General features: G+C 46.4%; 1 protein-coding gene across 1 annotated transcript in view; it reads left to right on the top strand.

Moving 5' to 3' along the window:
* Positions 1–25,127, top strand: part of Armc9 (armadillo repeat containing 9) — a 91,369-nt gene that overhangs the window by 65,827 nt on the left and 415 nt on the right. Inside the window, exon 20 of the mRNA XM_051190705.1 lies at positions 17,407–17,511. Within this exon, the coding sequence (XP_051046662.1) occupies positions 17,407–17,511 (105 nt within the window). The remainder of the gene's footprint in view (positions 1–17,406; positions 17,512–25,127) is intronic.

The raw sequence follows: 25,127 nt of genomic DNA on the forward strand, positions 1-25,127 counted from the left end.
CCAAGGCTTTTCCAAACCATATTTGTCTGATATCATTTCCATGGAAACCAGGAAATGTCAATCAATACTTTATAGTAAATATTTTTTTTCTCTCTTACCTAATATTTTAAAGTAGAATATAGGGTCTTTTTATTGGCACAGGCATTTTGGGATATTAGTATAGTCCATGTGTGATTACATTTATCATTTTGAAGTAAAATATTCTTTATTTATTCTTTGTCAATTCCATACATGTGAACAATGTATCTTGATCATGCCTACCCCCAGCTCCCCTCAGGACCCTGACATGTCTCCTTCCTTTGCCACTTCGTGTGTGTGTGTGTGTGTGTGTGTGTGTGTGAGAGAGAGAGAGAGAGAGAGAGAGAGAGAGAGAGAGAGAGAGAGAGAGAGAGAGAGATTGAGAGTTAGAGCTGCCTGATGGAATGTTGACTGGCCTTACTGGCTTGACCCTATGACCTTATGCAGATTCCCATAGTTGTAGTGAGGTGAGTGGCATGGCCATGTCATGTCACAAAACATTTCACAGCATTCCTCCTCATCCTCCCCCTCTTCCAGGATGTTCCCTGAAACTCGGTTAGGGGGTGCTCAGATGTCCCATTTAGGGTTTAGTAGCCACTCCTATATCCCTTATATGTTGAGTTAACTGCTAACTGGGGCAGAGGGAAGCATCTCTGGCTAAGATCGAGGACAGGGACAGGACTAGCCTATGTGCTTAAACATAAATACTGTGAAGAAATTTGACAGCCTATCAATTTAACAAGACAACCATAGTGGATCCCATTCCCTTCTCCCTCCCCACTGCTGCCCTAGGGCCTGTGACCTCTAGAGCGCTGGGGTTTGACCAGGTTTACAGTACCAGGCTTGAATTCCCTCCTGTGGAACAGGCCTCAAATTCAATCCTGGAGTACTTGGTTGCCGCCGTCACCGTCATGCCACTGTTGCATGGTTGCCGCCGTCGCTGTCAGGGCTCTCCGCTGGGTAATACTATTGATGGCTTTCCCTCCAGCAGCTTGCATGGCGCCTTCAGGCACTATGGAAACAAACCAGTGGGAGGGAGTTTTGCAGTCAGTTCTGGCTTGGTTTCTCTATGTCTTACAACCAAAGGGTGTTGGTAAGCAGCCAAGAGCAATGGCAATATTTTGTGTTGTTTGTGGGACCCTAGGGCCACTTTGACCAAGAACTCATAGGAAAGTATCTCATCAACACTGGAGTTACAGATGATTGTGAGCTCTCACATGGGTGCTCGGAACCAAATCAAGGTACTCTGCAAGAGTATTAAGTATTCTTAACCACTGAGCATATCTCCATCCCTTTTTTGTTGTTATTGTTGTGTGTTTGCTTTTCATTTTCTTATTTTATGTGCATGGGTGTTTTGTGTGCACATTTATCTGTGTACTGTATACATTTAGTGACCGTGGAGGCTGGAAGAAGACATCCCTTAGGATTAGAGATGGTTGTGAACCTCCATGTCAGTGCTGAGAACCAATACAAACCTGGGTCACTGGAAAGGCAGCCGGTGAACTTAAGTACTGAGCAGTCTCTCCAGTTCCATTTTCCAATATCTTGTCACATATTTGTATCCAGTTTCTGTAGAAGGGAATGTTGAATAAACACGGTGTTTCTGTTAGTAGAAGTTGCTTGAGCCCTAGTGAGAACTAAACAAACAAAGTCGATATTTCCCATGGTGGGAAAGCAGACCTTACGCAGAGAAACACATAGTAGTGAGTGTCAGTAAGGCATGGTGCTGTGAAGACAGGAGAGTAGGAAGAACATCGGGAACCTTGCGGTAAGCAGAGGGAAGAAAGGATGCTCAAGCACTGAGTGGGAGACTGTTGAAGCTGTAGAGTACTGGTGTGTTTTCGACAAGTAAGAAGAGGGAAGGGAGTCAGGTCACTAGAGATTGGGAAGAACATCCCTTTTGGGCTTTTTCTGTTGTTTTTGTTTGTTTTGAGACAGTTTCTCTGTGTGGTCCTGGCTGTCTGGAGCTTGGCTCATGATGGCCTTGAACTCAGAGATCCACTGTCTGTCTTCTGAGTGCTGGACTAATGGTGTGCAGCACCACTGCCCGGCTGGGCTTCTTTTCTTTTCCTTTCCTTTCCTCCCTTTTCTAGTTTTTTTTTTTTTTTTTATGTTTATTTGTGTATGCGTATATGGATGTCTAGCCTGCCTGCATGTAAGTGCACCACGTGTATACCTGTGTCCCTAAGGGACCAGAAGAGATCGTTGGATGTCCTGGAACTGTTATAGACAGTTGTGAGCAGCCACATGGGTCATGGAAACAGAACTTGAGTCCTCTGTAAGAGCAACAAATGCTCTTAACTGGTGGGCTTTCTCTGGCCCCAGAGGTCAGCGTTAGTTCTAGAAGAGGAAGGAAGTTGAGAAGTTGAACTGAGCCTCAGAGCACTGGAACCAGGCAGCTAGTGACCTTCCTTCACTTCTAGATTGAGGAAGCCTTTGGGTGATGGTAGGCATCATCCTTGATAGTCTTTGGGGCCCTGCGTGTGTCAGTTTCTCCACATGGACCACTTTACTGACTACCCCAGACTAGAGCTGTACTCATCCCAGTGTCTAACCCTGACTTGCGGCATTTGACAAGTGACTTATGTCACGTGTGTAGCTGTGAGGTCTGTGAGTGACTTGCCTGTCCCCATGCTCCTGGAGCTGCTGGAGATCCTGTGGCTCTTTTCTCTCCTTGTCATCATCTTCCAGACAAGAGCCCGTGACTCATCTGTCTGAAAGCACTTACGACCTCCCTTTCATTTCCTCTTCTGTCCACACCCTGGCCTGCGCCTGGCTTCACTGTCCTGATTCCCAGCCACCTGCCTTCCCAGCCTACCATGCATGTGGCCCCCAGACATTCTTCGTAGAGAAGGGAATGGGCCACATGGGGATGTGATCACTTACCCTTTCACTGAAGCACATGCTGGTTTTTTTTTTTTTTTATAATTTTAAATAAGTTTAATTTATTTTTATGTGTACAGCTATTTTGTCTTCAGGTATGTCTGTACACCATGTGCATATAGTGTATATGGAGGTCAGAGAAGGGTGTCATATCCCCTGGGACTAGAGTTTCAGATGTTTGCGACCCACCATGTTGGTGCTGAGAATTGAACCCTGGTCCTCTGAAAGAGCAGCCATTGGTCATAACCACTGAGCCATCTCTCCAGCCCCTGAAGGAGCAGTCTAAACTTTCCAGAAAATGCAAAAGGTCATTCAGTAGACACCACGACTCTGCCCTTTCCCTCTTCCCTGATGGCCCCTCTCGTTCCAGATTAGCTGTTCCCTTAAAGCTAATATGTAACTCTAGATGATTCTGTACTGTCATGATTTTTTTCTTGAATTTTGTACTAGATGTACATACTTACTGTGGGGAGGAGGTTCTGCGTAGCACAATAAATAAAAGACCCAGATACTGATATTGGGGTTCAAGCTTCAAGCTAAAGATCAGAAAAGCAAAGCATCCGGCCACTAGCTCCTACCTCTACCTCAGCTCAGACCAAAGGGGCGATCCTCAGATTGCTCCCTACATCACTGCTCCTCAGATTCACTCGGTCTGCTGTGCTCTCCAGTGAAGCTAGACACTAATTAATGAAGACCCTGCTTCTATCTTTTATACCTCTCTAGTGCTGGGATTAAAGGTGTGAGCTCTGTTTCTCTTTTAGACTGATTCAATTTCATGTAGCCCTGGGTGGCCTTGAACTCAGAGAGATCCATCTACATCTGTCTCCTGAGTCCTGGGCTTAAAGGTGTGTGCCACCATTGCCTGATCTCTATAGTTTGAGGCTGACTTTGCTTTCTGAATCATCAGGCAAGCTTTAATCAAAAATAATATGTCACCACAATTCCCCCTTTTTGTCTAGTACAAAAAGAAGGCTACAACTAACATAGGAAAAACTATATACAGTAAGTATATACAATATATACAGACAATAAGTCCATCAACAGTGGCTGTGCACGTGCCACGGCACACCTGTGGAGGTCAGGGGACACCCTACAGGAGTCCCTTCTCTCATCCCACCATGTGCGCCTCAGGCATTGAACCCCGGTCGTTAGGCTTGGCAGCCAGCACCCTTGCCTGAGCCATCTTGCCAACCCTCATGATATTTTTAATTATTCGCTCATTCATTTATTATGGGTACGTGTGTGTCTGTGTCTATGCACCACATGTAACTGTGACTGTGACTGTGACTGATGACTTTAGAGGTCAGAAGAGGGCATCCAATCCCCTGAGACTGGAGTTACAGATTGTTATGAGCCACCATGTGGGTACTAGAATTTGAAACTGGGCCTTCTGCAAGATCAGCAGGTCCTTATAAACACTGAGACATTTCTCCAACCCACCTCAAGATGCCTTTATATTCCTGCGTGCACTGTTGTTTTGTGGTTTGCTGTTTTGCAATGCTCTGTACATGGAACCCAGAGCCTTGTACTTGCTTGGGCAAGCATTCTGCCATGGAGCTAGCTCTGCCTTCATTTAATATACATCTGGCTTAACAGGTATAAGTTATTTGCCAGTTTGCTGTTTTCACTCAGCGTTCATATTCAACCTTTATATGACTTGCTTCGGGTAGCCTATCCATGTCCCTGAAATATGTTTCTCTGCTGGGAGAACAGTCCACAGGGGTTTTAGGAGCTCATGCATACAAAAAAGGGCTTGCTGTGTGAGCATGAGGACCTGAGTTCCATCCCAAGAACCCATGTAAAAAAAAAAAAAAAACTGGGCACAGAGTCATCCTTGAAACCCTGTACTGAGGGTTGGGGGTAATGACAAGAAGAATCTGGGCTCACTGCCCAGCTGGTCTAGACTACTTGGCAAGCTGCAGGCCAGGGAGAAGGTGGCCCTGTCTCTAAACCCAAGACAGACAGTGCCTGAGGGAGCACACCTGAAGTTTACCTGTAGCTTCCATGCACACCTACATACCAGCACACCTAAACCCAAGCAGAAACACAGCAGACCACCAGTTTCTCTTTCCATTCCTGGGTTTTGTTTAGTACAACCAAGAGCTTCCTTTCCGTGTGTGTGTGTGTGTGTGTGTGTGTGTGTGTGTGTGTGTGTGCGTGTGCGCGCGTGCGTGTGTGTGTGCGTGTGTGTGCGTGTGTGTGCGTGTGCGTGCGTGCGTGCGTGCGCGCGAGCACTCGCATGCACACACGTGCACTTGCATACGTTCATTTTTCTAGACTTGATGGTTGTCATCCTCACTAGATCCTGCCAAATTGCTCTTTGAAGAGGCTGGACCCTTTGATACAATCCCCCTGTGTGCTAACTCATCCAATACAGTCTCAAGTTTCTCATGCTGGTAGTCAACACACACACACCCAGTAAGACCCTCATTTACCTTATACTTTCACACACATTATTAAGTTTGTTTTCACATTAAGACTGGAGTAGAAAGTCATGAGTGATCTGTTTCTAGACATTGAGTTAATCTGTAGCCCATAATATATATAAGTGCTGGTTTACCACCTCCCCTTCATACATTACGGTGTCGACTCCTCTTCCTGGAGCAGTGCAGAACTCTGATTCAGAAGGCTAAGCACCCTTAGGGTGGGGTTGAAGTTACAGGTACTGTTTGGATTTCTGATGGACATGTTCCTAGCAGGTCAGCTTATGGCTTCAGGTTACTGGAGTCTTAGGTCAAATTCTTGTCTTGTGTCATTTGATCAACATTCTGTCTTTGTCCTCATCCCAAGTCCAGGACAGTAGGGAATGTGTGGGCCAAGCATGAGAGCCCTGTGTACCTCTTAAGACCCTAGAAAAGGACAGGCACATGGCTTAATGTACTGAATGTCAGTCAGGTCAGTGGGTAGCAAATATAAATACAGAAAGACATCTCATCGCAGGCCCGAGTCCTGCCCACCATTTGTCATCTGTGAGGCCTTGACAAGGGTGCTCACCTCACTCAGCATCAGAGTTCCTGTCTGGGAAGTCCCTTTGCTTCAAGTGCTGATGAGAGTACTGTGAAATAGGGCCCTGTTACTTGTGTGTCGCTGTCACAAAATACCCTCTAGAACTTAAAAGATTTACTTTGGCTCATGGTTTCAGAGGGTTCAGTCTATGGTTGGTTGGGTCCAGGCTCTCTCAGTTCCAGGCCCATGGTGTCACAGAACAGCATGTGGGAACATGGAACATGAGCCTGTCCTCTCATGGCTGACAGGAAGCAGAGAGCAGCTAAGAAACCAGGAAGCAGACTTAGCCTTCAGAAGCACTTCCTCCAGCTGGCTCCCACCCTTAACATTCCCAGAAGCCACCCAGATAATGCCACTAGCTAGGGACCAAGCATTCAGTACACTAGCCTATGAAGACCCTTGATGTTCAGAGAGTGCCACACCCCGTGTAGAGTTGCCACGCTAGGGTCCGTGACTGGATGCAAACCGTGCTCCCTGTTCATTCTTAGAGAGAGCCAGAGTCATGGGAGACAGGGTGGAACCCGGCATAGGAAGCACCCGGATGAGATGTTTTGCCTCCCTCTTGGGTTAAAGAGGGGACAAGGACTGGGGAGATGGCTCAGGAGAGAAAGGGCTTGCTGCACAAGCCCAGGGATCAGAGTTCAGATCCTAGGAGCCAGGCAGGTGTGAGAGCCTGCCTGTAATTACAGTGCTGGGAGATGAAGATGACACCATCTTCATGACAAACTGGCTGGGTGTAACCTGGCAGTCTGTGCGTGCTCCAGGTTCAGCAAGAGACCCTGCCTAACTATGTAAGGTGCAAAGTGATCAAATAAGACACACATATGCATGCACGAACATTCATACACATTCATACTACACACACAGTCATCCAAGAGAGAGGGAGGAGGAGGCAGAGTCAGAAGGGGCTGTTAAATAAGGAAGGAATTGTGTGGCTGGGACCTGGCTGTCCCAAGGTCAGGCTAGAAAATTTTCTTTTTTCTTTATTTTTTTCTTTCCTGTGATAAATTTGAAGTTCATCTGAATATTATTTTAGAATTCATAGTATATCAAAGAATAGTTGTTTCTTTATGAATGTGTGCTGACATAAAAGGGCATCCCTTCCCATATAAGAATCAATTCTAATGTGATAGTTTTCCCACCCTCCCTACTCCAAGCTGGGGAGTGGGACACCCCCTGGCTTGGTCTCTAGGGGGTTTGTTCCTTCAGTCCTTCTATACCAGTCTGTACCGGTCAGTTGGCTGGGGGTTCTTCTGTTCTACTCTGGCAGAAATTGTGTTTAGAATAAATAAATTTTTAAATGGGCTGACAAATGGCTTGGAGGGTAAAAGTGCTTACTGTGAAGGCTTATGACCTGAGTTCTATCTCGGGTCTCATATAGTATAAGGAAAGAAAGGAACTATGGTTAGGCAAGGAGAAGCTTCAAGTGCTACTGTGCCTTGTTGCCTTCCGAGCTCAGCCTGCTGACCCCTCAGCTGCCAGCACCATGCTCTGCAGTGTGTATTTTTTCCTTGAGGACAGAAGCCTGTCACTGAGCATAATGTTGCAACCCCAGCAGAGGCAGCACAGGAGAGTGTCCCAGTAACTCACCAAGTAAGTCTTAGCAGCCCCAGGAGAGCTTGTATTCAGCACAGTCCTTTGTTTGGACCAATCACAGCCCTGGTTTATAGCATAAGATGCACCGACCTTGTTTGTGCCTTGTGCCAGGGCACCCCTCCGGTGCACGTGCTCTCCTCTGGCTCAGGTGGAAATAACTGCAGGGTCATCTGTAAGTCCTCGAGGCTTGTGATAGCAGAAAGTCTAGTACCGTGCTTCTTAACATGTGGGTTGCGACCCGTTAGATGTAGAACAGCCCTTTCACAGGGGTCACATATCAGATATTTACAGTTTGGTTCCTAACAATAGCAAAATTACAGTTGTGAAGTAGCCACGAAAATAATGTTGTGGTTGGGGGTCAGCACAACATGAGCAACTGTATTCATGGATCGCAGCGTTAAGCAGGGTGAGAACCACTACTCTCGCACAAGCTGTCTGGAACGGCTCTGGCTGATGCTCTGCTTTCAGGAGGTGGGCAGTTCACTGCAGTCATCCCATAGTTTCTCAGATGTCTGAAGAGTGTCCCAGACAGCAGGTGCTGGCCTAAGTACTGCCTCACTAGCTCTTTGACTGACCCAACGCAAAGCCAACTAGGGAGACATGCTGCCCATTCTCCAACGCCATTGCCTACTTGCAGCAACATCTGTATCTTGAGTACATACAGTAAGACTGTTAGGACTTTCTGATGAACATGGAAGTGGTTTCCATAATGCTCAGCACCTACCCAATGCCCCCAGGGTCTTTGTCACCCGCTGTGAGGAGCTTTCCCCTTGCATCTTGTCTACACCACGTGTAGCTCCTACAGAGCTGTTCCAAGGCAAACAAGCTCCTTGCTCTCTGGCCTCATTGAAGCGTTTGCTCTAGTCACTTCTGGTTCTGTCAAGCCTCCTTGATTCTCCCAGGCATCATTGACACTATGTATTAAATATACTTCTGGGTTTCCGCTCTCCTTTGGGATCATTAACAGCACCTCCATATTTCCTACCCTGTTTTTGCTTAGAATTCAGGGTTACAGGGGAACTGAGCAAATTGAGCAGTTGAAGCAGTAGACTTGATGTCAGAAACAGGGTGTTAGCTTCCCTGGTCTCTGCTTGTGGCTGGTTATTGGACTGGTGTATTAGTCACACTGACTGGGGAGGAAAACTGCTACAAAGGGAACAGGGCGCATGCACTGGGGAAATGTGCAGGTCACACCACGAGTCTGCTCACCTGGGTCCACCCCTGCAAGCTCCCCCATGCGGAGGGCTTTCCTGTGTGTTTACAAAGAGGGAGGCTTACAGCTTAGCCAGCTGGGAAGCGGTCTCAAGTTCAGACGCTTGCTCGCTCTCTCGCTTGTCCAAGTCCCTAATTCTTTCAATGCACACTGGAGACGCACTTGTCTTAGGGAAACCACTTGAGTCCTTTCTGCTGCCTACACTCTATCTTGGAGGAATCTGAGTTTTCAAATGCATTTAGTGGTCAACCCTAGTTCTGTTTTCAGGCCAGCTGCTTAGAATCTGGTTTGTCTAGAGTATTATGTATCTGAAGCCTGCAGTTAAGAATCTTGTAGTGTCATAAGATCATGGACTGCTGTGGGGACGCCTGTCTTAAGAGCATCAATTCATCTCAGCTCCAGGGCCTTTTTTTTTTTCCTAAGGCATTCTTAATTCTTGGAGTAATTGTTATCACTGCACTCTAGTAACCTGGTACATTCTGCCCCAGAACATAAAGGCAGTAATTTTAGTACATTCCTCCAACAATGGTATTTAAGACCCACCCCAAAGAGGCATTTATTTTCCAAGCATTTCCTTGTTCATCGTTACCTTCCTTCCCAACGTGGATTTTTAAACATACTTTTCTGTGGGCATTCGTGAGTCACTCAGAGAAATTCACCAGGTAACCAGCTCATGGATGACTCTGGCTATAAACCCAAGTCCCCACCCCGGGAAGCAGCCACAGCTGTATTAAAGATTTTACAAGGCTGATTAATGGATTAGAACTTTGTGGTTGTAAAGAGTTGGAATGTTGCAGATCCAAAGCAAAATGATCTGCTATCTTCAGCTTCCTTCATTGCTCATCTTTGTTTCTGGCATAATCATCGTCATCGTAACTAACAGGTAAATCCTGTTGACACTCTAGCTCCAAGTAGCTCCCACCGACCCCCCCCCCAAGTTAAGAATGTTAGCAGAATAGTGTCCGAGACCCATGGCAGGGGGTTCCCTGAGTTATTGTAACACACCTACTAATTTCCACCAATATATTTGAAAAATGCCTTGATTTATGACTTTGTTTTGTTTTCCAACTATAAAAACTTCATACCCGTGTTGAAACATGGGCTCTGGGGCCCATGATTTCCTGAGCCCTTCACTCTTACTTATCTCAAGAGTGAACCCAGCCCTGTGAGGTAAGGGCCATACTTTGCATCCACAGGACACTGAAGTGTGGCCTGCATGAGTAGGCCCAGCACTGCCCTTCCCTTTTGAATTGGGGAAGAGCCACTGCGAAGCAGTATGTGAGAGGCAGTGCCCCGCCCATGCTCACACACCTGAGCCATCCTCCTCACTGAAGGCCCCAGGCTCTCACCACCTGGTTCATCAACTGCACACTCCAGCTAGTTTCAGTGCATGTCACACTCAAAAGGTGGAGCCTGCCACTCACAGGCAGCAGACCCTGTCTTGTAGGAGTTTTCTGCCATGTGGTGGGTTCCTTGCAGCCCACAGCCTCTGGCTTCTCTACCAACGCTAATCTGTAGAGCATGACTGGAACTGTAGTCGGCTCTGGGTTTCTTTGTTTGTTAATTGGAAATAGTTTTTTTTTTTTTCATACAGAATATCCTGATTATAGTTTCCTCCTCCCTTTACTCTCCCCAGCTCCCTCCACCTCTCCTCCCATCCAGATCCACACCCTTTCTGTCTCTCCTTGGAAAACAAATCTAAGGGAATAATAATAAAATAAAACAAGATACAACAAAAATAAACAAACCAGAATTGGACAAAACAACCAAACAAGAAAAAGAGCCAAAGAAAAAGCTCAAGAAATGCATATAAAAACAGAAACACATGTTCACACACATAGGGATACCATAAAAACACAAAAACTAGAAGAAGCCATAATATATGTGCAAAGGGCCTGTAAGGCTTTAAAAAAATAAAAGCCCTGACATAACATTATGAGAAAAAGAACCCAGAGAAACCAGTCATTTCATTTGTGTTGATCGCCAGCTGCTGGACATGGGGCCTACCCTAAGAGTTTCTCCAGTGAGACTCCCTTGGAGAATACTAAATTTTCATTTGCAAGTGGTTCTCAGTTAGAAATAGCTACTGGGTTAGGGGTTGGGGTGTGTCCACTTCTCCTTCCAATTCTAGGACCCCATCTGTGCGACCTGTGCAGACCCTGTGCAGGCCACAGTCTCTTTGAGCTCATATTCGTACCTGCCTGTTGTGTCTAGAAGGCCTTGTTTCCTTGGTGACCTCCATCCTGTCTGCTCTTACTATCTCCACCTCCTCTTCTGCAGGCTTCCGAGTCCTGAGGGGAGGAATTTGATGAAGACATCCCTTTTGGGGCTGAGCATTACAAGGTCTTGCTCTGTATGTTGTCTGGCTGTGGGTCTCTGTGTTTGTTCCCATCTGTTGCAGGAGGAAGCTTCTCTGATGATGGCTGAGCAAGACATGTATCATAATTTGTCCTTCTGGGTCTGAGTTACCTCACTCGCGATGATTTTTTTTTTTTCTAGTTCTATTCATTTACCTTCAAATTTCATTTTTCAGTGACTGAGTGATGTTCCACTGTGTAAATGTACCACATTTTCTTATCTACCCATTGTCAGGCATCTAGATGGTTTCCAGTTTCTGGCTATCAGGGATAGAGCAGCAGTGAGCATAGCGGGGGAAGTCTCTGTGGTGGGATGAAGCATTCTTTGGGTGTATGCCCAAGAGTGGTATAGCTGGATCTTGAAGTCCATCAATTTCCAGATTTCTGAGGACCGCCACGTTGCATTCCTACTCACAACAGATAAGTGTTCCCCTTACTTCATATCCTCACCAGCAACATATGTCATTTGTTTTACTGACCTTGACTGTTCTGACAAGTGTAAGATGAGATCTCAGTAGTTTTGATTTGCATTTCCCTGATGGCTTTTCGGTCATTCAAGTTTTTTGTTTGTTTGTTTGTTTGTTTGTTTAATTGGGTTGTTGGTTTTCTTGATGTCCAGTTTTGTTGTTGTTGTTTTGTTTTGTTTTTTAGTTCTTTATAAATTTTGGATATTAGCCCTCTATTGGATGTGAGGGTGAAAAAAATCTCTTCCCAGCTGGGTGGTGGCTGTGCATGCAGGGAAAGGCAGGCAGATCTCTGAGTTCGAGGCCAGCCTGGTCTACAGAGAGAGTTCCAGGACAGTCAGGGCTACAGAGAGAAACCCTGTCTTGGGAAAAAACAAAAAAACAAAACAAAACAAAAAAAAAGAAAACCCAAGCCTTTCCCGTCCTAACCCTGTGCTCTGGTTTTGACCGGCTGCTCTTCCTGGTGAGCTCAGTGGCCTCTGCTGCACGCCCTCCTTTTTACTGGTGTGTGAATCTCAGAAGTCACAATGGTGACTGCTCTGAATCTGCACAGTTCCACAGTGTTTTAGAAAGTAAAGGACTTAAGAAATATCCTCAGTTGATGTGTGGTGATTTTAAAGGAGGCAGCCAGGTGATCCCACTTACCATATGAGAAAATTAAGAATCCCATCTTCCTGAATTAGAACCTCAGTACAGAACTATAAACCAAGAACATTGTGCGTGAACATTATGTTCCCAAGATCACAGACAGTATTTGCTTGCATGTTGCAGTAGAGAAACTGAGGCAGGGGAAGCACCTTTTCCTCATTGTATTTAGGTTACCCATAAGTCCCTGGTTCTTTCTCTCATCTCAGTTAACATCATTAAGCTGCAACTGAAGGTAGCTCACCTTGATGTGATGTACACATTAGCCACCAGATGCAGACCCCATCCTGTTTTGGAAGGTTGGAGAGAGCTTTCAATTAGCAAAGGATCTAATTAAACAGCACTTTCAGGGCTGGGGATGTAGCTCAGTTGGTAGAATATTTATGTAGTGTGCCCAAAGCCATGGGTTCAAACCCCAGCACCACATCCACCAGGTACAGTGGTACACACCTGTAATCCTAGCACCTGGGATGTGGAAGCAGAAGGATCAAGGCCAGCCTAGGCTGCATAAAAGGGGGAGAGGAAGCTGGAGAAATGGCTAAGTAATCATGCATATTGCTCTTACAGCCAGGACCCAAGTTGAATGCCCAGCTCTCACACTGGGTAGCTGATCCACAACCACATGTAATTCCACATCAAGGAGGCTCCACAGACATTCCCATGCACACATGTATGCATGATTGCACAAGCACACACATACATACACATAATTAACGTTTTAAAGTACTTTCAACTTTTAAAAAAAAAGCTTTTAACTTGTTAATTTAAAAAAACCAAAATTGACTGAATATTTAAGTGACTCTTACTAGCTTGCTTTGCAATCATTGCAGTTAAGGAGTGCTGTTGGCAAGTTTGGGTACATATAGCTTGATTTGCAAGTGAATGGGTCTTACATATGTTCTTGTTGTCCTGGGGAAAGCAATACTTCTGCAGGTATGAGCTGAGGTCAGCCATCGAGTTTCTTTGTCTTTGAAATGGAATGTGGACTTTTGTTGTTTCTTGGTGTTTCATTTTCCCGCTTGGCAGGGAAGTGGTGTGTCACCAATACCTCATGAAGCTGTGATTCACATGCCCATTTCCAGCTGAGGCCTCCAAGGCTCATTCCCTAGAGATGAGGGGAAATACTACCTGGCCCACATGCCTGCCACTCACCAGACCACAGAGCCAGCTGCCTTGGTTCCCAAGGAGCAGTCACTTTCCTGAAACAATCACATAATGTACACATGCTATTTGATCCCTAAGGTGTTGCTATTTCTGTAAACTCAACTCCAAGCCAAGCACCATAATAAATCTTACCCCTCCCAGAGGTAACCCCAGACTAGGGGTTGGTGGATAGCATTACCTTTGGGGAACTCCGAGTGAAATTTCAGGATGACAGGTCCTCTGGTGCTTGTAACTGCCCTCACTGTGAAAACTGGACCTGGGCCTGGATTAAGCTCACAGCAGTGATGACAGCCTGCATTCTGGGTTGGATAAGCATGGATTCTCAATCTGTTATTAGACAGACAGTAAAGAGAAAAGAATGAATCTGTGGGTTCCAGACTACAGTCTTTACAGTCTTGGCTGTCTCTTTCACTCACTGTGCCCTGTGGAACAGTCACAAGCCAGACAACAGGTCCTTAAGAGACCCAGCCAGTCCCCACTGTATAGCCTCAGAAACAGGCTTTTCCTACAGGGCATTATAGGCTGAATTAGAAAAGCCTAGACAGAAAGGACCTGCCCGAGCTGAAGGCCAGACTCAAGGTTAGACTGTCAGTCACCATGTTACTCTCCAGAAGTTTCCCAATCAAATAGTGTTATGCCCAGATCGTGGCACTCCAAAAATCCACCACCAAGGAGGGGACACACCGAATGTAAAAACAAAGGGTTCTTTTTATTACAAGCTGCCGCTTTTTGGCTGAGGGTTTTTTTTTTTTTTTTTTTTTTAAAGGGAAAGTACAAAAGACTGGATGTCTTGAGATTACAAAGCTTTTATGGTTACATAGGATGAAACAATAACTGTGTTTAGGCAGGATGCAATTAAGCAGGAAGCTATAGAGGAAATAAGTTTGTTAATTATCTCCTAGGAAGGGACTTTTACAACCACGAATTGATAGCTATCTGATCTTCTTTAGGACAGAGGAATGTTGACTCAGCTGGGGGTGTTATCTATTCCCAGGCCTCTGTACCCTGTCCTTTGTTTAGCCTTATCTGTCGGGTTGCCTTTTGGGAAACTCGGAAAGGCTTGAAAGTTTTTTCTTTTTCTATTTGGGCTTTTGGAGTCTAAGTTATTAGACTTTTATTAATTTTTCCATTTCAACAGGTAGTTCAGAGGACTCCCCACTGAGTCACATGAGAGGTAAGGAATAAAATGCTAAGGAAACCTGAGGTGACCTCAGTTTCTCTTCGAATAAGTGCTTTCAGATGGAAGCTGATGGGATGGTGTCACCTCAGCATCCCACAGGTGACGAAGGCAGTGCTGCTCATGGCTAGCTCTGGAACCTGTCACGATGCTGCTTCTGGCCTGCCTGTAGGGGCCACCTGGGGAAGCAAAATCCCCTGCTCTTGCCAGCCCATCCATCCCTAGCTGATCCCTCTAGAAGTGGCAGACAGCACTGGCTATGTAGCCCAGCCAACTCAGGTCAGGCAGCCTCACTGCAGGGTCTGGCTCTAAACCCAGCCCTGGGCCCCCAATGACCCCTTATATGACCCCTTATCTGCTTTAGAGCTGATTTACCCACAATCTGATCCACCAAAGACCAGGAATCCACTGGGTTAGTCAGTAACAGGAGATCATTTGAAGGAAGGGCAGATTTTCTTTGGCTCACAGTTTCAGGGTTACCATTGCCGTGGGCCTGAGGTGCCTACAGCATCATCCCAATGAGAGTATGTCGCAGAGGCTGCTCCCCTCGTGGCTTCCAGGAAACAGAGCAAGGAAGGGGCCAGAGCAAGGTGTCACCCCCAGAACACACCCCAGTGACCCCCTCTTTCCATCCAGGCCCTCTCCAAATAACATCTCCAGAACAAAGTTCAAGCCTTTAATACTTGAGCCTTTGGTGGCATTTTGTGTTCTAACCGTAACTCCACCAACAACCAAAAAGATGGCTTCAAATGGGCACTGGCTACCCACATTTCAGAATGGTGCTTCCTTTTCCCACTGGGAAGTTGAAGGGAACCAGATCCAGCCGTTAGGCTGTTGGGTGTCCAAGGGATCCGTAGCACATTGGTTGACCTGTCTTAGGGAGCATTGTCACCAGAGACTCCCCTCCACCATGCCCTGCTCATTCTCAGAACCAGCCAGCTCCCTCTGTGTGCAGCTGACACCTCGTCACGAAGGTCTAGGCTGCTTCATGTGGCCCTTTGTGATTTAACCTACAGAGGACCATCTAATGTGGAAGAGACTCTTGGCAGGAAATGAAAAAGGCTGCCACACACTCCCCCTGTTTGTATACAGCCCAGTGATGTCTTCAGTAGGCCCTTGGTGTCCAGATTCTGTACCTGAGGATTCAGCCAATCACAGATCAAAAATACTCGTGGGGAAATTTACATTTGTACTGAAAACATAAAGACATTTTTTCTCTCTGTCCCTAGGCAGTATAGCTGTTGTTTACTGTATCTCTTACGGTGTTGTTTTGTCAAAAATCAGTTGGAAGCTAGCCAGGTACGATGACATGGACTTGTAGTCTTGGCTGTTTAGAAGGGTCACTTGAGCCCAAGAATTCAAGACTATGCTGGGCAACATGGGAAGATTCCAGACTCAAAAAAAAAGGACCAATTGGGAACATTTGTGTGGATCTGTTTCTGAGTCCTCTTCTGCCTCTCCTGTTTTTGATAAGCCTGTCTGTCCCTCTGCCAGCAGCACACAATCTGGATTACTCTGCCTGGATAGTAACTCTGGAATCAGAGTCTTCCTCCCCCAACCCTTCCTTTTTCAAAGTTGTCTTGCCCTATTGTGTTTCTTCTGCCCTTTCATTTGCTGGGACTCGAAGATATGTGCCTCAGACCCAAATAAGAATTAAATCTTAGCTGAATTGTTTTGTCTGTTCGTTTGTTGTATGATACAGGATCTCAATACATAGCCCTGAATGGCCTGGAACTCACTTTGTGTCCAGGCTGGCCTTGAACTCATGAAGGAACCACTTACCTTCAAGCTGTTGTCTCTTGTGTGTCTCCTCACGGAAATTCTCATTGTCAACTGGCTGCTGCTCTGGATTAGGAATTCCTTCTCCAAAACCAAGCATGAATCAGCCATATGCAGTTTTTAGGTGCCTTGTTTGGCCAGTCCTATTGGCCTTTCACCTTCCCGCACTCCAATGACACCATCCTTGGCACTTAGCAGGGTTGACTCTTGAAGGGGTAGACCTCAGAGCCACAATAGTGTGTGCCCATCTTCCCAACAATATTGTGCCCTTTGTTATTTCACTTGTGTGTGTGTGTGCGCGCGCGTGCGTGTGTGTGTGTGTGTGTGTGTGTGTGTGTGTGTGTGTGTGTGTGTGTGTTGGAGCACACATGTGTGATATATGTATGCCTCTGTGCATGTACAGAAATCAGAAGAGAGCAATGGGTGTCCTTCATCACTCTGCCGATCCTTTGAGGCAGTCTCTCCCTAAGCCTGGAGCTCTCCTTTTTTCTGTCTAGGCTAGTAGCTGGCAAGCCCTAATGATCCTCTTATCTCTATCTTCCCTCCTCCAGCACTGGATTATAGGCGTATGTAGGACTGTAGCCAGCTTGTTTTGTAGGTGCTGAGATCTGAACATAGCTCCTTATAGTTACACAACAGACATTCAACCATTGAGTCATCTCTCTGGGCCCATTATTGTATTCCAATGACTGAAACCAAAGTGCTGAGCCTTCTTATGACCTATGAGCACTAGAGAACAAGTTGTCATCCACCACCTCACAGCCTCACAAGGCCTGTGTGTGTGGAAGTGTTTCCCAGTTGTCTTGTGATCCAACTGCTTGGTCTTTCACTTGATCCCTTGACCTCCCAGAGGTAGAGATATCCCTGCTGTGAGGGCTGCAAAGGGGCCCTTTAGACCTCGTGTCTACAGCCGTGGAAGTACTTACCACGTGCCCAGCTTCCTCAGGAGTTGTCAGCTCTGCACCCTCATCTTTATGGAGAGATTGTGAGCAGGGGACAGATAGCTTCTGAGACCTCATTTCCCAGCAGCTGCCTGCACACTCTGGGGGGGACTGTGGCTGGGTGGTTGTCCAGAACTCTCTCACCCTGTCTCCTTCAAAACAGGAGGATCATGACATCATGGAAGCTGACCTGGACAAGGATGAGCTGATTCAGCCCCAGCTTGGAGAACTCTCAGGCGAGAAGCTTCTAACCACAGAGTACTTGGGAGTAAGTGCACATGCTGGAGGTGTCCTGGAACAGGAGGGGCAGAAGGACAGGCATGATTTAATGCCTCCAGTAACACACGGTTCAGTAGGGCCTGGGTTGTGAAAAGGTCTGTGTTAGCCAGTTGTTCTCAGCGGCGGCCCTGAAGTGCCTTGGAGACCTTTCAGAGATAGACCTGTTAGTGTATGGAAAGAAATAGGGATAAAAGGGGCCCAGGAATCCTCACAATGTCTCCAGGGTCACCCATGGTAATGGTCGTCACCAGCTGTTCATTTCCATGTTATGGTAGGATCTGAGATTGAAGGAGAGCGGGGGGGGGGGGGGCACCTCGAGGAACTCTGTGGGTCTTGGCTGGGATGCGGATTTTAAGCTGCATAGGCTCTAGGAAACCATAGGAATGAGAGTAGGGGAAGGACTCAGTTGATTTATATTCGGGTAGGGGCTGGGTTGAACTCATCTGATAGGGTGCCTACTTAGCAAGCATGAAGCCTCAGTTTCCATTCTAAGCACCACATTTCTGTAATCCCAGCACAAAGGAAGCAAAGGTGAAGATCTGAAGTTCAAAGTCGTCCTCAATTACATGTGAATTTGAGGCCTGCTTAGGCTATATGAGAAGCTATCTCAAAAATATTTTACTAAAATATAAATAAGTAAGTTAAAACATATCAACTTAGATTCATGCTCTGGCTACTTTGTGAAAAATGGACTTGGGGGCAAGAATAAAAGACAGAATTAAGTGATTGGAGAAAACTAGAGGAAGGCTCGCTATTGCCACCCATTTAGGAAAAGGTCTGCAGGACAGTACCCACCATTGTCCTCAGAGTGTGTCATGGACCAGAGGAACCCAGTTGACTATGGAAGCTTGATCCTGCTTAGTCAATGCAGTTGATGCTGGCAGAGGCCAGGGGCTCGAGGTTACTGGCAAGAGTCCTGAACTATCACTAGACTTCTGTTTCCCTTGGGGAACATACTGGCTTCTCTGAGACACCTGACTGCTTGACAAAATATGCTCCTTCAGAGCATCTGCAGGATTCTCTGCTTCAGAAACAGGTGCCCAGAGGAGGCCAGTGGGCGGGGTCCCCTGCAGTGCTGGGCAGAACACCTAGGTCTGTACCTCCAACTCCACAGTGCCCAAATGCCAGCAAAGGGATTAATTGTGATTTTGTCAGACATAAACCTAAATACAACTCTGTTAATTTTTTTGACCCCTCTGTATAGTATACTGCTGCGAGTGAGGTCTTTTGTAGACATAATGACAGTTTTTAACAACAAAAACTGAGGCAGAGCATGCTGGGCCTGCCACTTTGGTTGAACATACTGGTGGGGTGCAAAAGACAGCTATCTACTAGTAACCACAGATGATGGGCACTTGGAAATGGCATCGTTTCACCATAATCCACACTCAGACCCTTCTTAATGCTTGTATATCCCTTTAAGTATAGAGGGAATGGCCTTGGATCACACAGAAAAGTTCTGCACACTCTTGCTTATCTCGTTGGGGTCCATTACCACTGTGTGGAGCAGTGGCCAGTGAGAATGAGGGCAGAAAGGGTTGCTAACACAGAGGTGAAGACCAAGGCATCCATTTCCCATGGCTGTAGGAACAAAGGGCCACACTGACTGGCTTAAACCAGAGATGAAGTCTGTCATGGTTTTAGAGGGCAGGTGGTCCAAACTCCGGGAGTTGGCAGGGCTGGGCTGCCCCCGAAGCTCTGAAGGAGGACCCTTCCTTGATTTTCCCACCTTATGGTGGCCCCAGGTGGCCCTTGGCTGTGGCCACATCACTCTGCTCTCTGCCTCCATCTTCAGTGGCCTTCTTGATTTCAAAGATCCTTAATTGTATCTGCAAAGATCTTTTTAAAAGATGTATTTATTATGTATATAGTGTTCTGCCAGCACACCAGAAGAGGACACCAGATCTCATTACAGATGGTTGTGAACCACTGTGTGGTTGCTGGGAATTGAACTCAGGACCTCTGGAAGAGCAGCCAGTGCTCTTGTGTCTTCAGCCCCACAAAGATTTTTTTTGTAAATGAAGTCACATCCACAGGTACCAGGGTCAGACCATGCATGTATTTTTTGGAGACTTTTTTTGAGCCCCTAACCCCAGGCCAGGTCAGGATCTCATCATAGAAACATCTTAATTTAAATCATATACACAGTTTGGTTTGGGGCAGAGCCATAGTCACTGAGGCCATGTGTATATTCCTAGTGCTTCCATCACTCATTAAATCACCCTGAGCTGCCCCTTTTCACCTAGACTGGTGCCCTGAAATCGCAAGCCTACAGCCCATGCGTTCTAGGCAAGGAATTTTAAAAGCACTTTGTGCTCGTAGTGCATAAAAGGACTTAATGTCGCATCTCACAACTGCATGTGCCAAATGAGGAAAACTGAACTATACTAGTGACTTTAACTATGGCAAAGCATCTAAAGGGAGTGAAAGTTTGTTTTGGCTCATAGGTCAGGGGGCACGGTCCATCTTGGCACGAGGAGGAAAGTCTGGTAGCTGCCGAGACTCAGTCCATGGCAGCAGGAACTTGTTCATGCTGTTGCCATCAGGAGGCGGGAGGGTGGTCTAGAAGCAGAGCCAAGCTATCCTTCAAGGCCTGCCCTGGCCAGCCTGCATCAGCCAGCGGGGGACCATGAGCCTGTGGGGATACTCACATTCCAGCCCCAACACTGACCACAGCTCACAGGCATTTCCCTGGATTATATGTGCCTGGAAGTCATGACTCGGGGCCTTTAACAGGACCAGCAGAGGTCTCAGGGTGTCTGAAGATATCCGGGTTTGAACATTTCCTCGGAAAACTAGATTCACAGACTTTACCTTGAAGACCATTTCCCTGACGTAGCAGAATGGTGAAGTTCAAGGCGCAGCAGCTGCCTTCATGGAGTCTACAAAAGAAGACAATGAACAGGTTGGGCTGCTTCTAAGACGAGTTCAGAGAAGAGCTGCAGAGAACAGAGGAGCTTGCCTGAGACCTGCCTGAAGTCCCTCAGATGTCCAGAACTACTACTGATTTAAAAACCAGCACGGAAACTTGGGGCAGGAAAAAGGGCAAGGCACAACCAGGGCAGCTTGCCAAGATGCATAGGCCTGGAAGGGAGCTGTGCCCGGGTACCTGCTCTGCTGAGCCACGATGCTGCCCCTCACCACCAAAGAGCTGTGTATCAGAGCACACAGTGCCTCTGCAACAAAGAGCCAGGCCATGCCAAATGCAGCAGAGGACAGTGAGTTATTCTTCCAAGCATACAAGAGAATGGCAGTGGCCACATCCAGCATGGTGCTTGCCCATAACTCTGGTTAAGCAAGAGTATTCTGTACAAACATACTTTGTGTCTTAGTTGCTGTTCTATCTCTGTAAAGAGACACCATGGTCAAAGATACTTAGAAAAGAAAGCATCTAACTGGGGGCTTGCTCTCAGTTTCCAAGGGTTAGATCATGATTACTGTGGCAGGGAGCATGGTGACAGGCAGGCAGACAGGGTGCTAGAGCAGTTGCTTAGAGCTTACATCCTGACCCAAATACAGAAGGCAGACAGGAGGGGAGTAGCACGGGGTGGGCTTTTGAAACCTCAAAGGTCACCTCTAGTGACCTTTACTTCCTTTTAACAGCCACTTACCACCAACATCTGTGTCTCAGCTAACATCCTCTTGACTACTCAGTGAAACATGGAAGTGTGTGGTTAAGCACAGATCTCTAGTCTCCAGGGAGGGACCCTAAAGCCTAGAATGCAATAAAGATGGCATCCGATTCCCATAGGAAAGACCTCATCCTCAATAAAGACAGTGTCTGAAACCAATAGAAAAGTACTCCCTGCCATGACCCTGTTAGCCCTCCCTACCTGTTGATTCATATTCTCTCTCTCCCTCCCTCCCTCTCTCCCCCCACCTCTGTAAACATATTGATTCATGACTTTATTCTCTGTGACTGTAAAAGCTTGTGGCACCCCTCAGGATGGCTTGGATCTGTGCTCCTGAACCATGGTCATTCATATTTGGCACAGAATAAGTTATCTCCTTAACAGAAGAGTTGTTTTTACATTCACAAAGTATGATTTTTTTTTAAAAAAAAATCTGCATTATGATGAGTTTGTAATGTTTTCTACTGAGTGATAAAAGATGACAAGAAATATTTTTACAAGGTGTATTTAGACAGAATTCTCTTAGCCCGTGACTTCCTGACCAAGAATGTCTCTTCTCCTGATACAGCAAAGTCAACTCTCACATGAAGGTTTTATTTCTTGTTTCTATGAGAAAAGCAGAGAAGTCAGAAGCCATTCTTGCGTCTGCTCTGTTTCAGGTGTCTTTAACTCAAAATAACCAGTATGCCAAAGTGGCCTGTTTTGGAATGATAGTCTACCACCCTCCACATGACACAGGCATTCCATGTTTCTTTCTACACTGAAATTTGAAAATACTCTGACAACATAATAAATCCCTACACTAGGAGAGCTGAGTGTTTGACCTTACATGACTGAATCAAAAAGTTTTCCTGTTAAGCTCAAATTAAATGCAACCTCAGCTCAGCTCAGTATGTCTTTGGAAAACTGAAAGTTTGCTTTGATCATTCCAGCATCGAGTCAAAATAGACAGATAGCAGCACTGACGGACTGCTGTCAAATGTTCCTACTTTTCAGGTCTAAAACAAAGGCCATATGAGCACAAGGGCCCTCTTGGAGCTTTTAAGCGTAGCTCCCATTGGCTGTGTACCTTACCTCAGCGCTGTTGATTACATGTTGGTTGTCTCTTGGTCATGAGACGACAGCTAGCTCCTGCTGTAATCTGTAAAGTCAAGAAGGGGCCAGCCACACAAGCCAGCTACATCTACCCTCAACTGTGCTTTCCCTAAAATTCACTCTAGTGTTCTCCATTTCTTATGCCTGAACTTATGGTCATGTGACCCCAGTCTGCACGAGAGTTTGAGAAGATTAATTCTTTTTTAACTAGTCACATTACTGTGTCAACAAAATAAGTGTTGTGTTGGTGAGGGAGGGAAAAGTGGTCAGCTAACAGTGTCTGCTGCTTCCAGGTTATTTTTTACGTGTACAGAGTGGATGGATGGATGGATGGATGGATGGATGGATGGATGGATGGATGGATGGATGGATAAGATGATGGATGGATGGATGGATGGATGGATGGATGGATGACTAGATTGATTCCTAGGGTTTCTATTGCTGTGAAGAGACACCATGACCTCGGCATCTCTTATAAAGGAAAACATTTCATTGGAGCTGGTTTGCGCGTCCAAGGTTTAGTCCCTTTTCAGCATAGCAGGAAGTATGGCAGCAGACATGGGTACTGGAGAGGAGCTGAGAGTTCTGCATCTTGATCCACAGGCAGCAGAAGAGAGACTGACACAAACTGGCCAGGCTTGAGCATCTGAGACCTCAAAGCCCACCCCCAGTGACACACTTCCCCCAACAAAGCCACACCTCCTAATAGTGCCGCTCCCTATGAGGCTATGGGGGCATTTCCTTTCAAACCACCACAGACAGACAGACTGTGTGTTTTCTTGTTTGTTTATTTTGTTTTTTGCTGGGTTCTTTTTGTTTGTTTTTAAGACAAACAGAATTTTACTGCTCTGGAACTTGATTTGTAGACCAGGCTGGCCTTGGACTCGAAGAGATTCTCCTGTCTCTGCCTCCCGAGTGCTGGGATTAAAGATGTGTACCGCCATTGCCCAGCTATACTTTTTTTAATTACATTTATTTACTCAGGGGAGAGGTGGTATTTCTCTGGGCATGTGCACGCCACAGCACACATGTGGGAGTCAGAGGACAACTGGTAAGAATCATGTCTGTCCTTCCACCATGTAGGTCATGGGGCTCAAACTCAGTCTGTCAAGCTTGTCGCCCTAAGCCTTCACCCACTGACCAGCTTGCTTGCCCTGAAGTATGCCTATATTGCCATCATTCATGCTGACCAGGCATGATGTCACACACCTGTAATCTCAGAACTGAGGAGGCTGAGGCAGGAGGATTGAAAGTTTAGGAGAGCCTAAACGGCATAGACCCTGACCACCCACTTCCTCAAAATAAAAAGTGAGTCGAGGTGTGTAGCTCAGTGGTAGAGCTAGCCTGTACTCAGAATTTTGTGTCTAGCAATGCAAAAAGAAAGAGGGAAAGAAGAAAAGAACTCAGGGGAAACATTTTTAGCTTTTGTTGTGGTTATTGTTTGTTGTTGTTGTTGTTAATTTTTTGAGGCAGGCTTTACCGCACAGCCCAGGCTGGCCTGGCACCTGAGCTCCTCCAGCCTTGGCCTCCCTGGTGCTGGGGTTCTGGGCACGTACCAGCACACCTGGCCTGACAAATCTGTACCACTGAGTAAACTGAGTAAGTCTACGCTCCATTGTTTTTGCTGTGGTTAGGAGCACCACATCTTGCATCGGGAGAACCTTCTTTCAGGCAGACCCTCCATCTGTAATCCAGATGGGAGCTCTTTTTGGACTAGAAGTAGAGCCACGCCTGTTGCCAACCTCTGAAGCTCCTCAGGCATTTCCTTGGAATCCAACTTGAAGAACGCTGCCTAACCAACAGGTGCAGCCCAGGCAGGGCCACCGAGAAGTCTCTCAGTGTCCTTCTGCAAGCCCAAGATAGGAAGGGAGCTCTGACCCATAGGAGTGGCTAGTGAATGGTCACTGTGCATCATCTGCACTGCTGGGTCCTGTTTTCAGACATCTGAACAAATATGTGACATTCTGTCTGATCCCATGGGAGGCACTGGGGGGGGGGTTGGGCTCCCATGAAGCAGTGAGCCAGCAGTAACCTCGGACTCACCTGGAAGTAGTCCCTGTGGCACTGACCCCCTTATCCAGTAGCTTAACTCCTAGTTTTGTTTCAGTCTCACTAAGTAGCCCAGGCTAGCCTTAAACTATCCCAGGTGAAGGCTCCTTGGGATGGCCCAAATTCTAGCTAGCAAAGCAGAGAGGAAGTAGGTGAGCCTGCAGAGATACACTGTCTCTGCCTCCCTGTGGGTGCTGGCATTATACAGGTTTGTACCTCTACACCTGGTTAAAATGTTGCTTTTTAAAAAAATCAAATCTGCCTGCTTTTTCTACCTTCTCACCTTTAAAAATCCAGTCCTCTTCAATGCTTAGAGCAGCTACAGTTCTCAACTGTTTTCTTCTTCCCACGACTTTTTAAGTTTTGTGCTCAATCTGTGATAGTATGCAAAGCTAAAAAGACTCCTCATAACTTTTGCATCCCCACGTAACCTGTAGCATGAACCCTCTCATTGGAAGTCCCCCTTTTTTGTTTGTTTGGTTTTCGTTATTGTTACTAGGTTTTCCCCTTTTTTTGGTACATGGTGTGTGTGTGTGTGTGTGTGTGTGTGTGTGTGTGTCCATATGTGTGTGTGTGTGTGTGTCCATATATGTGTGTGTGCATATGGAGGCCACAAGTTGACACTACATGTCACATGTCTTCCTTTTATTGCTTTCCACCTAACACTTTGAAGCAGGATCTCTCACCAAATCCAGAGCTCTGGGATCTGCCTAGTCTCCTTAGCCTGTTTACCCCAGGCATCCCTGGTCTGTACTTCTCAGCCAGGATTACAAACTAGACGCCATGCAGGTGCTAAGATCTGAACTCAGTCCTTACACCACCCCCCTTT

The sequence above is a fragment of the Phodopus roborovskii genome, unplaced genomic scaffold (genome assembly GCF_943737965.1).
Source record: "Phodopus roborovskii unplaced genomic scaffold, PHOROB, whole genome shotgun sequence".
Classification (NCBI taxonomy): domain Eukaryota; kingdom Metazoa; phylum Chordata; class Mammalia; order Rodentia; family Cricetidae; genus Phodopus; species Phodopus roborovskii.